General features: G+C 46.5%; 2 protein-coding genes across 11 annotated transcripts in view; one reads left to right on the top strand and one right to left on the bottom strand.

Annotated features, from left to right (window-relative positions):
* MBLAC1 (metallo-beta-lactamase domain containing 1) overlaps nucleotides 1–13,875 on the top strand; it is an 82,685-nt gene that overhangs the window by 7,772 nt on the left and 61,038 nt on the right. The window contains exon 2 of one of the 10 annotated variants that reach the window (XM_028498705.2): nucleotides 8,018–8,032. The exons of the other annotated variants lie outside the window; for them this stretch is intronic. The gene's annotated coding sequence lies outside the window, so the exon portion shown is untranslated. Of the gene's footprint in view, nucleotides 1–8,017; nucleotides 8,033–13,875 lie in introns of those variants that run through there. 10 annotated transcript variants of the gene reach the window in all.
* Nucleotides 5,668–13,875, bottom strand: part of LOC112064845 (paired immunoglobulin-like type 2 receptor alpha) — a 10,446-nt gene continuing 2,238 nt past the window's right edge. The window contains 5 exon segments of the mRNA XM_055089756.1: nucleotides 5,668–5,980; nucleotides 6,152–6,183; nucleotides 6,410–6,459; nucleotides 7,494–7,524; nucleotides 11,192–11,482. Coding sequence (XP_054945731.1) covers nucleotides 5,858–5,980; nucleotides 6,152–6,183; nucleotides 6,410–6,459; nucleotides 7,494–7,524; nucleotides 11,192–11,482 — 527 coding nt within the window. The 3' untranslated portion in view covers nucleotides 5,668–5,857.

Genomic DNA, 13,875 nt, shown 5'->3' with positions numbered 1-13,875 from the left:
CTCCGCGGCATGTGGGATCCTCCCAGACCGGGGCGCGAACCCGGTTCCCCTGCATCGGCAGGCGGACGCGCAACCACTGCGCCACCAGGGAAGCCCGGGGCTACTCTTTATTGTGGTGCGTGGACTTCTCATTATGGTGGCTTCTGTTGTTGCAGAGCACGGGCTCTAGGCGCGCGGGCTTCAGTAGTTGTGGCACGTGGGCTCAGTAGTTGTGGTGCACGGGCTTAGTTGCTCCGCAGCATGTGGGATCTTCCCGGACCAGGGCTCGAACCTGTGTCCCCTGCATTGGCAGGCGGATTCTTAACCACTGAGCCACCAGGGAAGCCCAGAATGTTTTTTTTTAAATTAATTAATTAATTTTTGTCTGCGTTGGGTCTTCATTGCTTTGTGTGGGCTTTCTCTAGTTGTGGCGAGCGAGGGCTACTCTTCGTTGCAGTGCCTGGGCTTCTCATTGCAGTGGCTTCTCTTGTTGCAGAGCACCGGCTCTAGGCGTGGGGGCTTCAGTAGTTGTGGCACACGGGCTCAGTCGTTGTGGCTCATGGGCTTAGTTGCTCTGCAGCATGTGGGATCTTCCTGGACCAGGGCTTGAAACCATCCCCTTCATTGGCAGGCGGATTCTTAACCACTGAGCCACCAAGGAAGTCCTATCAATGCATTTAAAAATATTAAAAGTATTTTTGTCATTTAAAAAATTTGGACTTACTGAGGTATAATTTACATACAGTGAAATTTACTTTTTAGTGTTATAACTATACATTTTGATGGACATGTAATTGCATAACCACAAATGCAATCAAGATACAAAATGTTTTCATGACCCTAAAAATTCCCTCATGATCCTTTGTAGTCACCTCCCTCTGGTAATCATTGATGTTTCCTTTTAAAATAGCTTTACCTTTTCCAGAATGTCATATAAAAATAGATCATAGAGTATGTAGCCTTCTGAGTTTGGCTTCTCTCACTTAGCTTAATGTATTTAAGATTCATCCATGTTGTTAAATGTAAAAGTAATTTGTTCCTTTTTATTGCTGAGTAGTATTCCATTGTAAGGATGTACCAGTTTGTTTATACTGGTGTTGTTGTATTTGAAGGATATTTGGTGTATATTGATTTTATGAGAAACTGTCAAACTGTTTCCAGAGTGGCTGTACCATTTTGCATTCCCATCAGCAATGTTTGAGAACTCCAGTTACTCCACATCCTCACCAGCATTGGTTTGTCAGAAAAAGTCATTTTGTCACCATTTTTTAAATAAATAAATAAATTTATTTATTTATTTATTGGCTGCGTTGGGTCTTTGTTGCTGAGCACAGGCTTTCTCTAGTTGCGGCGAGCGGGGGCTACTCTTTGTTGTGGTGCGTGGGCTTCTCATTGCGGTGGCTTCTGTTTGTTGCGGAACACAGGCTCTAGGCATGCGGGCTTCAGTAGTTGTGGCTTGTGGCTCTAGAGCGCAGGCTCAGTAGTTGTGGCACATGGGCTTAGTTGCTTGGCGGCATGTGGGATCTTCCCAGACCAGGGCTCAAACCTGTGTCCCCTGCATTGGCGGATGGATTCTTAACCACTGCACCACCAGGGAAGTCCCTTGTCACCATTTTTGATAGTTTTACTGGGTATAGTATTCTGGATTGGTAGTTTTTCTTTCAGTACTTCAGAGATATCATTTTATTTTCTTCTAACTTATGACCCGAAGCCTGTTGTAATTCTTATCTTTGTTCCTCTTTGTATGAGATGCCATATTTTTCCTCTGGTTGCCTTGAATTTTTCTCTTTGGTGTTCATTGGTTTAAATATGATGTGTTTATGGGTGTGTGTGTGTGTGTGTGTGTGTGTGTGTGTGTGTGTTCTTGGAGTTTTCTGAGCTTCTTGGATCTGTGGGTTGATTTCTTTTAATTGATTTTGGAAAACTTTAGACATTGTCTCTTCAAATATTTCTTCTGCATTTTTTTTTCACTCTTTTCTTCTGAAATTCCAATTACCAGTATGTTAGACCTTGGACGTTTACCAACATCTCTTGCATGCTCTGTTCTTTCTTTCTCTCCTCTTGTATGTCAGTTTTGGTGTTTTCTAATTAACTTGTTTTCAAATTCCTTGGAAATACCCCATGAAATCTACTGTGGTCCTTTGCTTTCTTCATATTCTCCAAAAACCCAACTACTTTGTTAGAGTAATCAGCTGCACTTGCACCAGAGCAGGGGGAAGGATAGCAGGTATGTGCCATTTCCAGATCCTGGACATCCCCAGGGACCCTGGGCTTCAGGGTAGGACCCAAAGCAGATCTCCACTGTGGGTCATGGGTCTGCCCTCTTGGTGGTCTCTGGTCACAAGGATGCTTCCAGGTAGCCTCCCAGGGCACAGTTGGCCTAAGCAGGACCCCTTAGGTGGTAGGTGAAGGTCTGGGGGCTCGTGGAGGCTCAAAAATCCCTCCCCATCGCCCAGGGTTGGAGGCTAGTACAGAAGATGGGTCAGGTCTGAGAGCTCCTGGGGGAGAAAGTCCAAGAGTGAGGGAGATTCTGAGAACTTGGAGGCAGATTTAGAGGCAGAGTAGGGTCCCAGGGACCGAGGGATGTTGCTGTCAGGCCAGGACCTCTTGAAATAGAGGACCTGTGGGTAGTGAAAGAAGAATCTATCAGTGGTTTGTGTTTCCTTCACTTTCTAAGAGGAAGGAGATTTCCAGTCACCAACGTAGGACCCAGCAGTTCTGTCCTACCTGTATCAGGCTGTCACTCATCAGCCTGTTATCTGAGTCACCACCATATTTATTTGAAGGTAGCAACTGTTCTTCATGAAGCAGAAGTTTATGTCTTCAAATAAAAGAAAAAAAAATAACAATGGTAGCACCTCTGCCTTCTTACAAGAATGGCCTTGTTGCTTTCAAATAACTCTACTTCCCCTGCAGAAAACAATAACAAAAAGATAAACAAGAAAAAGTCATTTGGGGAAATCAAGAAACACAGTTCTAAAAACATATGGATCAAAGAAGAAATAAAAATGGATATGAGATAACATTCTGACCACATAGTTACTTAGGGAATGCAATTAAAGCAGAATGTAGGAAATTTTATAGCCTTAATGCTTCTATTTGAAAAGAAAAAAAGGCTGAAATGGACTGAGCTATATATCTGTTTCAAAAAGTTAGAAAAAGAAGAGCAAAATAATCCAGACAAAATGGAAAGAAATCAATAATAAAGATAAAATGAGTAATTTCATAGAAAACAAACAAAGTAGAAAGCATAGAAAAAGCCAAAATTTGACTCTTTAAAAGACTCAGGACTTCCCTGGTGGTCCAGTGGTTAAGAATCCACCTTCCAATGCAGGGGACACTGGTTCAGTCCTGGTGGGGGAACGAAGATCCCACATGCCACGGGGCAGCTAAGCTTGAGCGCTGTAGAACCCGAGCACCACAACTAGAGAGGAGCCCGCGTGCAGCAATGCAGAGCCTGCAGTCCACAACGAAAGAGCCCACATGCCGTGATGAAGATCGTGCAACTAAGACCCAATGCAGCCAAATAAATAAATAAATATTAAAAGAAAGAAAAGACTCAGACAATTAATGAACTTTTAACAAGATTTATTAAGTAAGAGAGAAAGCATGAGTGGGCCAATACCAGGAATGAAAAAGGAGACATAACTAGAGCTTGTGCAGATATGAAAAGTTATGTCTGTGACAATACATTTCACTATTCAAACAGAATAGACGAATTTCTAGACAATTATGTGAAAACTGACTCACAAGGAGCTAGAGCGCACGGGCTTCAGTAGTTGTGGCCCACGGGCTCAGTAGTTGTGGCTCACGGGCTCTAGAGCAAAGGCTCAGTAGTTGTGGCGCAAGGGCTTAGCTGCTCCACGGCATGTGGGATCTTCCCGGACCAGGGCTTGAACATGTGTCCCCTGCAGTGGCAGGCGGGTTCTTAACCACTGTGCCACCAGGGAAGTCCCATATATGTGTCTTTATCTTTAACGTGGGTTTCTTGTAGACGACATATAGATGGGCAATGTTTTTCTGATCGACTTTGACAGTCTTTAGCTTTTAATTGGTTCTCTTAGACCAAAGTGATTGGCGTTCAAAGTGATTATCAGTATAGTTAGATTAATGTGTACAACATTCCTTACTGGTTTTTTTGCCCTTGTTCTTTGTTCCTGTTTTTGTCTTACACTCTTTTTCTGCCTTTTGTGGTCTTAATTGAGCATTTTATATGAATGCAGCACATATTATAGAAACATAATGGTTATTGATTTTATTTGTTCCAGGGACAGGAGAATGGTGAGGAGGCGGGAACTAACATTTATTGACATTTCTGTGGGCTGGCTAGATACATAGTTCTATGATTGTTCCCTTTATTTCCCTTTACTTCTTTCATTATCTCTATGATTGGATATTTGCCATTTTAAAGGTAAGGAGACTGAGGCTCAAAGGTTTTAAAATTTCCTTCAGACCAGTGTCTAGCATGCGGCTTAAATCCAGGTCTTTCTGACTCCAAAGCCCATTTTCTGTCTTTTGAAAAATGTCATCTTTTCCGGACATTGTTTTGGAATTAGAAATTTAGGAATTTGACATGTAAAACTTAAAGACTCTCAGTTTTGTCACTTTTTCATTTAGGCCCTAAGAAAAAATTTAAAGCTCCCCAAAGCAAGGCCCCAGTAAGCAGATCATCTGAGGAAAAAGAAGCTAGAATAGTGCCAGAGGTCCTGACCCCACCAGCTCCTCCCGGGGCCTGTCCCATGGTGGGGAAAGAAGGGCCTGCACCCCAGGAGCCACGGCCTCAGGAGGCTGGAAGTGTCCTCTCTGACGATGGAGCCTCCAGTGACCTGGACCTGGACCAACTCATGGAGGATGTTGGAGAAGAGCTGGAGCAGAGGGAGGAGCCATGGCACAGAGACGGCGCAGGGGAGCTCGCCGTGGCCTTCTGTGAGGAATAGCTGTGGGCCCGCACCTCCTTCCTGCCCTCTCATCCCTTCTGTGGGAGCAGGAGGCAGAGCCTCTCAGAGGATCCCCGAGAAGCTGATAAATGTTGGGTTGTTCATTGGCTGTGAGGTTGTTGGCTAAGGTCAGAGTTGTGCAGTTTATGTTAATAAACCAGGTTACTGGTTTAGTTGGTTTGGTTCGTCTCAACCACTTGCTTTCTTTTGGCTTCTCTCCCTCCTCCTCCGTGTCACTGTGGCCCATGGTGCTTTCTGGTGGGAGGCCTGTCAGTATAGGGAACTGGGAAGGTGATGACACCAGAGTCCTGGGAGAAGGACATTGAGAAGGGCAGGTCTCGGTTCAAATCTTGCCTCAGCCTCCTATTAGCTACATGGCCTTGGGAAAAGCACTGTAACCATTCTGGGTCTTGTTATCCTGCCTCAGATGGTACCTCCAGTGCCATATAGGATGGTTGATGATGCTGGAATTAGGTGATGCACGTAAGGCACTAACACGATACATGCTAGTTATCTTCCTAAGGAAAGTAGAATGGTTAAAGTAGGGGGACAAACCTTCGCTTCCGGACTGACTATCCGTGTTTGGGGATTTATTGGTCCCTGGCCTGAGGCAGTCACTGAACAAAAGTACTAGGGGAGGGATCTTGGGTGTGAGCTATCTATGATGGTTCCTTTATGGCAAGAAGGACAGAAGTTGAAGGTGATGTCAGCTTTCTCCTTAGATGCATTCAGGCAAATTTTACAGGGACTTTTATTTTTGTGGTCAAGGGCTAGGAAGTTGAAGAGGGAACTGGAGCAGGTGGCTGTGTGTCTCTCAAGTCCTTGGTGGCCTTCAACACCTGCTGGCTTCTGAGTCGTCTGTGTCTGTCCAGGGTGATTATGAGAAACTGAGATCCCTGTGTGCAGCTGACTCTAAGCAGGTCCTCACTCAGTCCCACTCCTTAGGCCTTTAAGACAGAGTATAGGGTCTCTTCCTGGGGGCCCTCTTGGGGAGGCGGGTGGGGAGGCGCTGCTGGTGAGGTCAAGCTGGAGAGGGCGAGGGAGGCATAGACGATGCCGTCATCCTGGGGGAGAATGGAGAGGGGAGGGGTCAGGCAGCAGAGGGGGAGCTGTCCCATCTCAGCGCCGCAGTCCCACAGCTGATGCCCTGCCGAAACCACAGTCCCTCTGTTCTTCCACCGCACCTTCTCCAAACGTCCCTTTAATTCTTTCAGGCCCTAATCTGAGCTGCTTACCTTGGTGTCCAGCTTGGGGCCTGTATGTTATCCTAGAAAAAATCAAGATGTGCCAGGATTAGGTGGCCTGGCAGCAAGGGTAGGGAAGTGGGCAGGGGGCTCCAGTAGTGAGGTCATCTTTAGGTCAGGAACAGGGTCTGGGGGAGGGTGGGGGAGGCGGGGGAGAGAGGAGGATGCTGAGGGCACTTGTGTGGGGAGGGGGGTGTGTGGGGAAGGACGGCCCAGGTGGAGAGCGGGGATGATGGCGGCAGGACCTACCTTTATTCCCAATGTCCTCGTATTTCTCCTCCGGGTTTTGGAAGGATCCCCTGTGTGGGAACAGGATGGGGGCGATGTGTCAGAGGCTGGGCAGAAAAGAGTTACCACCTGCATCGGGCTGGTTCTCTTGGTGGGGACTCTGTGACCTGCCTGGACACGCTCGGAAGATGAAGGCAGAGGTTTGAGGCTCAGGAGGAGGCCGCCTGGACGGGGTTGAGCGGTCATTTGCGGTGTAGCCCTGTCCCTGAGTGCTGACTGAGGTGGATTGTTCTGGAGAAGCGGCTTTACTGCAGGGGCACAGGGAGGAGAAGCAGGAGGGGGAGCTTCTGTTCTCTCTGCCGCAGCGCCTCAGTTAAAACTGGAGCATGAGGACCAGGAAGCTAATCTCAGGTCCCCTGGGCGGTGCTCAGGCCTTGGTCCCTAGAGGAGACGCCATCGCCATGGGGAGGGGTCCGAGGAGGGCAGCTGTCAAGAGTCAGGAGGGAGAGAAAAGAGGGAGGGGCTGAGAGAAGGAAAAGCCTGGAAGTGGAAGGAAAGATGGAGAAAGGAAAGAGGTGGGCCATGAGGAGGGTAAGAGCTCAGGAAAGGAAGAGGAGCTGGGGCCCGAGGAGAGGGAGCCAGGCTGGAAGCCAGGCGGGAAGTTGCTCTGCGAAAAGACAGAGGGCGGAGCAGCTGGAGGTCCCGCGTCACAGGGGAAAAGGACAGACTGGATGAGGGGCAAGAAAGAGGACAGAACGTGGAGGTGGTAGGTGTGTTCAGGAAGGATGAGGTGGAGAGAAACCAGGATGAACAGAGGAAAAAGCTGAGAACTGGGGATGAAGGAGGATAGGGGGAGCCAGAGAAAGACAGAGGGAGATGTTCCGGGAAAGAATCAGAGAAAGTGCTGGTCCACTGTTCTCGATTTTTTAAAGAGCTGGAGCCTCCGGAAGTGAAGAGCCTGGCCTGTTAGGGGACTTGGGAGGGTGTGGATGGAGAGTCCAGGAGGGGAGGGACTGTGAAAGGCTCCCTAGTGCTGTTCTCAGAAGGAAACTTCCTGCTTCACAAAACAGCAGCCCTCTCCACCCCTTGGAGGAGAAGCGCTCACCTGGCTGGGGTTCTGGCTTTAGTCTGCAGACCTGTAGGGGGACCAACAGTGTGTCAATGTGTCATCCATGGAGGCCTGTCTCCTGCCTGCCTTCTCTGCCCCGTCCCACTCTGAGCTCATCCTTGGAGAGACCAGAGCAGCGAAGCAGCTCGGCTGAAACCCGCCTGGGAAGGGCCTGGGACTCTGAGCCTGCACCCAGCAGGCACCCTGAGGCTGCCCACACCTGTCCTACCTTGTCCTCAACACCCATCAGGAGAGCAGCTCTTCCCTGCACCCTGCGCCCCTTCACCTTCTGAACACATTGGACTTGCCCACTTCCCCCAACTCCAGTGACCTCTGCTCCACTCAGCTACACCCTGGGCCTTTTTTTTTTTAATTACTTGAGCTGAGACCTCTGAACTAGTAAATGCTAGTATCATTTTTATGCTGCTACGGTCTTTCCTTCCAGCTCGCTTGTCATCATCCCTCTGTACCTGTGCTTAACCTCACTAACTCTTGTCTCTTGATGATCCCCTTTCTTTCAGGTTATCCAGGCTCCCTGCTGAGTCCTCTACTCTCCATCTCTGCCCTCTCACTGGCTCCTTGACCTCCTGTGTTCCCTTGTCCTTCTGCCACGCTTGCTGACACATCTTCAATCCTGGATGTGTCCTAAGGCAGGGAATGCTATTTGCTTATCCCAATATCCATTTGCTTCTTCTTATTGAGTTACAGAACCTTGATTTTATTTGGAGTGGCAGCATGCTTGTCCTCAACACCCATCAGGAGAGCAGCTCTTCCCTGCACCCTGCGCCCCTTCACCTTCTGAACACATTGGACTTGCCCACTTCCCCCAACTCCAGTGACCTCTGCTCCACTCAGCTACACCCTGGGCCTTTTTTTTTTTAATTACTTGAGCTGAGACCTCTGACCTAGTAAATGCTAGTATCATTTTTATGCTGCTACGGTCTTTCCTTCCAGCTCTCTTGTCATCATCCCTCTGTACCTGTGCTTAACCTCACTAACTCTTGTCTCTTGATGATCCACTTTCTTTCAGGTTATCCAGGCTCCCTGCTGAGTCCTCTACTCTCCATCTGTGCCCTCTCACTCGCTCCTTGACCTCCTGTGTTCCCCTGTCCTTCTGCCACACTTGCTGACACATCTTCAATCCTGGATGTATCCTAAGGCAGGGAATGCTATTTGCTTACCCCAATATCCATTTGCTTCTTATTCAGTTACAGAACCTTGATTTTATTTGGAGTGGCAGCATGCCCCCCTACAGGTAGATGTGGGACATATGTGGGACCTAAATCTCACCAATATGATATAAAGGGAAGTTGTGGGTAGGACTTCACAGATGCTCTTTAAAAGGAGGACAAACAGCTGGGGAATTGTCTTTTTGTCCTTTCCTCCTTTATCCCTGTTTGGATTCAGAAATAATGGCTGGAGTCCTAGCAGCCATCTTGAACCATGAGGTAACCTTTAGGATAGAAGCCAGGATCCAGGACAGTGAGCAGAAAGGTAGAAGCCTGAGTGCTTATAGGTGGTAGCTTCTGCTCTCTGGCTCTACATCCTTTTATATGAGGGGAAAAAAGTAAACTCTGTGTTATTTAACTTACTGTTCCTTCTGGACTTTGGTGCTAGCAGCTGAACACAACTTCTAACCAGTAATTCCTAAGTGTTTCTAAACCTGCATGCTTGAATACTGCTGGGGGGAAACATAATCATGTGCAGTGATGCTTGTACAGATTTATGGCTTCTCATCTGAGTTGGTCCTCAAATACCATCTTGCATTTCCTTAGTGACTATGTCACATTTTCTCTTTGTCTCTGACCCTCATCCTCACTCCCAGGACACAACCACTGTGGTTTTTGCTCTGCAGAATTAAAAAACAATTTGTATGTAATTGAATTTATAAACATTTTTATTCATGAGTTTTTCATACTTAGGCTGGTCATCTTCAATCCATGGTTGTAAAATAGTTTCACATGCTTTCTACTAGTACTAGGGTTATTTTCTCCTCATTTATATCTTCAATTTTGGTGCAAATTATGAGGTAGGGAGATAACATTATTCTTTCTCAGCTGCTACTCCATTGTTCCAGGACCATGTATTGAACTATTCATCCTTCCCCCTAGATTAGAAATGCTTCCTTTTAACCTACTAAATTCCCTCATATATTTGGATCTGTTTTCATCCTGCTTGTATTTGATTTTTCACTTTTATTCCATCTGATTATCTATCATATGCCAGAATTACATCATTTTAATTATTGTAACTTATTAATTATAAGTCCTCATGCTCATGTAGTGCTTATTCTGCACCAGGATCTATTCTAAATGCCTTTTGTTTGTCATGACAACCCCAGGGAAGTATTATTTTTATTCCCATTTTACCTATGAGTAAGTTGAGGCTCAGAGCAGTAGTATCATAGTGCCAGAGTTTACCCAGCCAGGGTGTGAAGCAGGTTTGGCTGCAGGCATGCCAGATTCTATGCTTTTCAACCTCTGAGCTTTACTATTTCACAGGGCTCATCTCTCATTGCAAATTTTAAAAAAATTATTTCAAATCAATTTTGGTGGGTGTTGTGGCATAAATAAGTAATGCCTTTAGCCCTGTGGTCTCTTTCAGCTGTGAATGCATACATCCAAATTTCTGATGGGCATCTCTACTCACATGCCACACAAATATAAACTATTCCAAACTCAAGAATCATCCTTCTCTCCCAATCATGGTCCTTGACCTCCTATGCCCCCTATTTTACTTGGGCTCACCATGGCCTCACTCACCCAAGTTGGAAACATGGGACTAAGCCCCGCTCCCTCATCCTTCTTTCAATCCAATCACCAAGTCCTACTGGTTTCCCCTCTTAAACTTTCCAGGATCTGGCCCTCTCCCTCCATCCACGCTGCCACGGCATTAGAGTGACCCCAGGCTGGCCCACCTCCGGCCCCTCTACCGCAGACTGTGTATCTGCAAGGCCAAGCTGAGGTTGCCACTTTGCTGCTTCACTTTGCCTCTGGGATCAGAGGCTCTGGGGTGTGATTTCCAAGGTCATCTTCTCTCATCTCCTGCCTCCTCCACAGCCCTGAGCTACTTAGAGTTCCCAGAATGGTCTCCTTCCGCTGGAAGGACAGTGACCTCTACAGCACCCTCACCACTTGCCTGGCTAATTCTTTCTTATTTTTTGAGACTTTTTGCAGGAGTCACTTCCTCTGGGAAGTCCTCCTTGATTACCCCTCCTTCCTCCCAACCTAGCTCTTCCTAAGTGGGTCAGTTAGCCCTTGAGGCAACTGTCCTCCCCATATCCTCCTATCCCCCAGTTCCTTGAAAGCAGGGCCTGTGCTTTATTTACTTTCGCATCTCCATTTACAAGCCAGGCCCTGGGAAATAGGTGTCCAACCAGTGCTTGCTGAGCAGAGCCACCTTCCTGTCCCTTCTGCTCTCACCTTCCTTTTCCCAGGGCAGAGCGTCCCTCCCATGAACCAAAAGCGAGGACTGAGAAATGATTAAGTCAAGCATCCAGAACTGGAAAGTGATCAGGTTTATGAAGAGGGATTGGTCTGGAGTGGTGGTTCCCAAACTTGATGACACACAAATACCACCTGAGCAGATCATTAAAAATGCAGACTCCCAAGCCCAGGCCTCAGGCCCATCGGGGATCTGCATTTTGTTTGCTTTTTTCTTTTGTTTGTTTGTTTTGTTTTCATTTTTATGGTCTTATGTGGGATCTGCATTTTTAATGGGCACCTGGATCATTCTGATGCAGGAGGGTTCTGAGAAACACCTAGTTGGGAATGCTGGGGAGAGGTTGGAGGTCCCAGACCACTTACCTTTGCTTCTCTTCCACCTGAGGTACATGATCAATCCCAAAATCGCGATTTTGAGCATAGCGCTGGCCAATGACAACCCAACTGTAGTTTCCATACTTAGGGACCACAACTCTGAACTCTTTTTGCCATCTGTGACCCTGATGCTAGGTGTAGTGGGGTCCAGGGTGGTTGGCTTAGCAACTGGGAAGACATAAGAAATATGCAAATTCTTCACTAAAGGGCTGGAGGTATCTGGGTGAAGCTATCACATCTTGTTCCCTAGTTTGGGGAATGTGCGGGGTGGGGAGCAAGTCTCTGAAGCTCTCCCACTGGGAGGGGAGTAACAAGGGCAGATGCTGGAAGCTCTGAATCCTCATCACTCTGTTTAAATCCTGACCCTACCACTGATCAGTGCCGTGCTCTCAGAACCTCATTTGATCACCCACCCATAGGTGAACTAAATCACAGGATTAAACAAAATGTTTTTTATTGTGGTAAAAGACACATAACATGAAGGTTACAATTTTAATCATATTTAACTCTACAGTTCAGTGGCATTAAGTACATTCACACCGTTGTACAACTCTCACCACCATCCATCTCCCGAATTTTTCACCTTTCTAAACTGAGACTCTGTCCCATTTAAATACTAACTCCCCATCACCTTTCCCCCAGCCTGGCATCCACCAATCTGCTTTCTGACTCTGTGAATATGACTGTTCTAAGTACCTCCTATAAGTTGAATCAAACAGTATGTGTCTGCACCTAATGTATATTGGAATGCGTTTCTAAGGTTAACTTATTAAGTCCTACAAACAGATTGCACCTCTTTTAATAGACCATTAAAAGATTACTTAATACCCAGCCAAAAGGAAAAAAACCCAAATTCCAATAAAGTCTTCGGGTTAGTGTGGACCAAATTCACTGTCCACTCTTATTAGAAATTAATAATAAAAGTGAAAATACCATCCCTCAACTAAGATTTTATAATTTAAAAATTACTTAATCAAAGAAAAATTACTTAATTATACTAACATGTCAGATAAAATAAAAGTGATAGGAACGCATATTAAAAATCCTACAAAACTAAAGCTACATTCAAAGTTGAATTCACAGTATTAAAAACTTTCATTATTTTAGGGCTTCCCTGGTGGTGCAGTGGTTGAGAGTCTGCCTGCCGATGCAGGGGACACGGGTTCGTGCCCCGGCCCGGGAGGATCCCACATGCCGCGGAGCGGCTGGGCCCGTGAGCCCTGGCCGCTGAGCCTGTGCATCCGGAGCCCGTGCTCCGCAACGGGAGAGGCCACATCAGTGAGAGGCCCGCGTACCACAAAAAAACAAACAAACAAACAAAAGAACTACCTTTCATAGAGATTTCAAGCTCAGAAGGTTTAATGGATAAATTCTTCTGAAAATTTAAGGAGTAGATAATTCCCAGACAGAAAGTTCCAGAACATAGAAATATGGAAAATAAGGCAATTCAAATTCATTTCGTTAAAAAGTTACATAAACCTTATGCTAGGGACTTCCCTGGTGGCATAGTGGTTAAGAATCCGCCTGCCAATGCAGGGGACACAGGTTCGAGCCCTGGTCCAGGAAGAACCCACATGTCACGGAGCAACTAAGCCCGTGCGCCACAACTACTGAGCCCACACACCGCAACTACTGAAGCCTGTGCGCTTTCAGCCCGCGCTCCACAACAAGAGAAGCCACCGCAATGAGAAGCCCGCTCACCGCGACTAGAGAAAGCCTGCGTGCAGCAACGAAGGCCCAACACAGCCAAAAACCGAAAAAACCTTATGCTAATCTCCAATCATAATCTGGATTGCTTCCATACCCACCTTCAAGGATGTTAGGGGTTGCCATTCCTGACCCTTTTTCCAGTGTAAATCATGTTGCTTCTGGGTGTCCCCGCTGGTGGCTTAGTGTTTAACCACTCTGATCTCCTGAGCCAGTTACATTCATCTATCTGTTTCCAGCGTCCCAAAGTTTGGTTTTGTCCTCCTAGCTCACAATTTTTTTGTCCTTGTTGGTTTTTGTCTTAAAAATTCCCTTTGCTGTCATTTTAGTAGATTTTGGGAGGGAGTGGAGGTAAACATGTGCATATAACTCTCTATCTTGGCCAGAATTTATGCTTTACTTTTACAATGAAAAGTATAAAAAGTAAACATTCAAAAGATAATGTTGTACATTAATAATAAAAATAAAGAATGGAGAGGAAATTAGGGAATTAGAAAAGGAAGAAGAGGGATCTAAGGAGACCAAAAATCTGTCAGAAAAGGTCATTTAAGGCAGCGGTCCCCAACCTTTTTGGCACCAGGGACCGATTTTGTGGAAGACAATTTTTCCTCGGAAGCGGAAAGGGATGGTTCAGTCGGTAATGCTAGCGATGGGGAGCGATGGGGAGAGGCAGATGAAGTTCGCTCGCTCAACCGCCGCTCACCTCCTGCCGTGCGGCCCGATTCCTAACAGGCTGCGGACCCCTGATTTAAGGGAATATGGAGGAGGTGCAGGAAATATTAATCCAAGCCTGTCTTGCTTAATTCGGATTGTGAGTCACTATCTGTTTGCTCTTTTTTTTTTTTTTTTTTTTG

This window comes from Physeter macrocephalus, chromosome 14 (assembly GCF_002837175.3).
Source record: "Physeter macrocephalus isolate SW-GA chromosome 14, ASM283717v5, whole genome shotgun sequence".
In the NCBI taxonomy this organism is placed as follows: domain Eukaryota; kingdom Metazoa; phylum Chordata; class Mammalia; order Artiodactyla; family Physeteridae; genus Physeter; species Physeter macrocephalus.
Note: the sequence above shows the minus strand (reverse complement) of the source record. Positions and strands in the feature narration are given on the sequence as shown.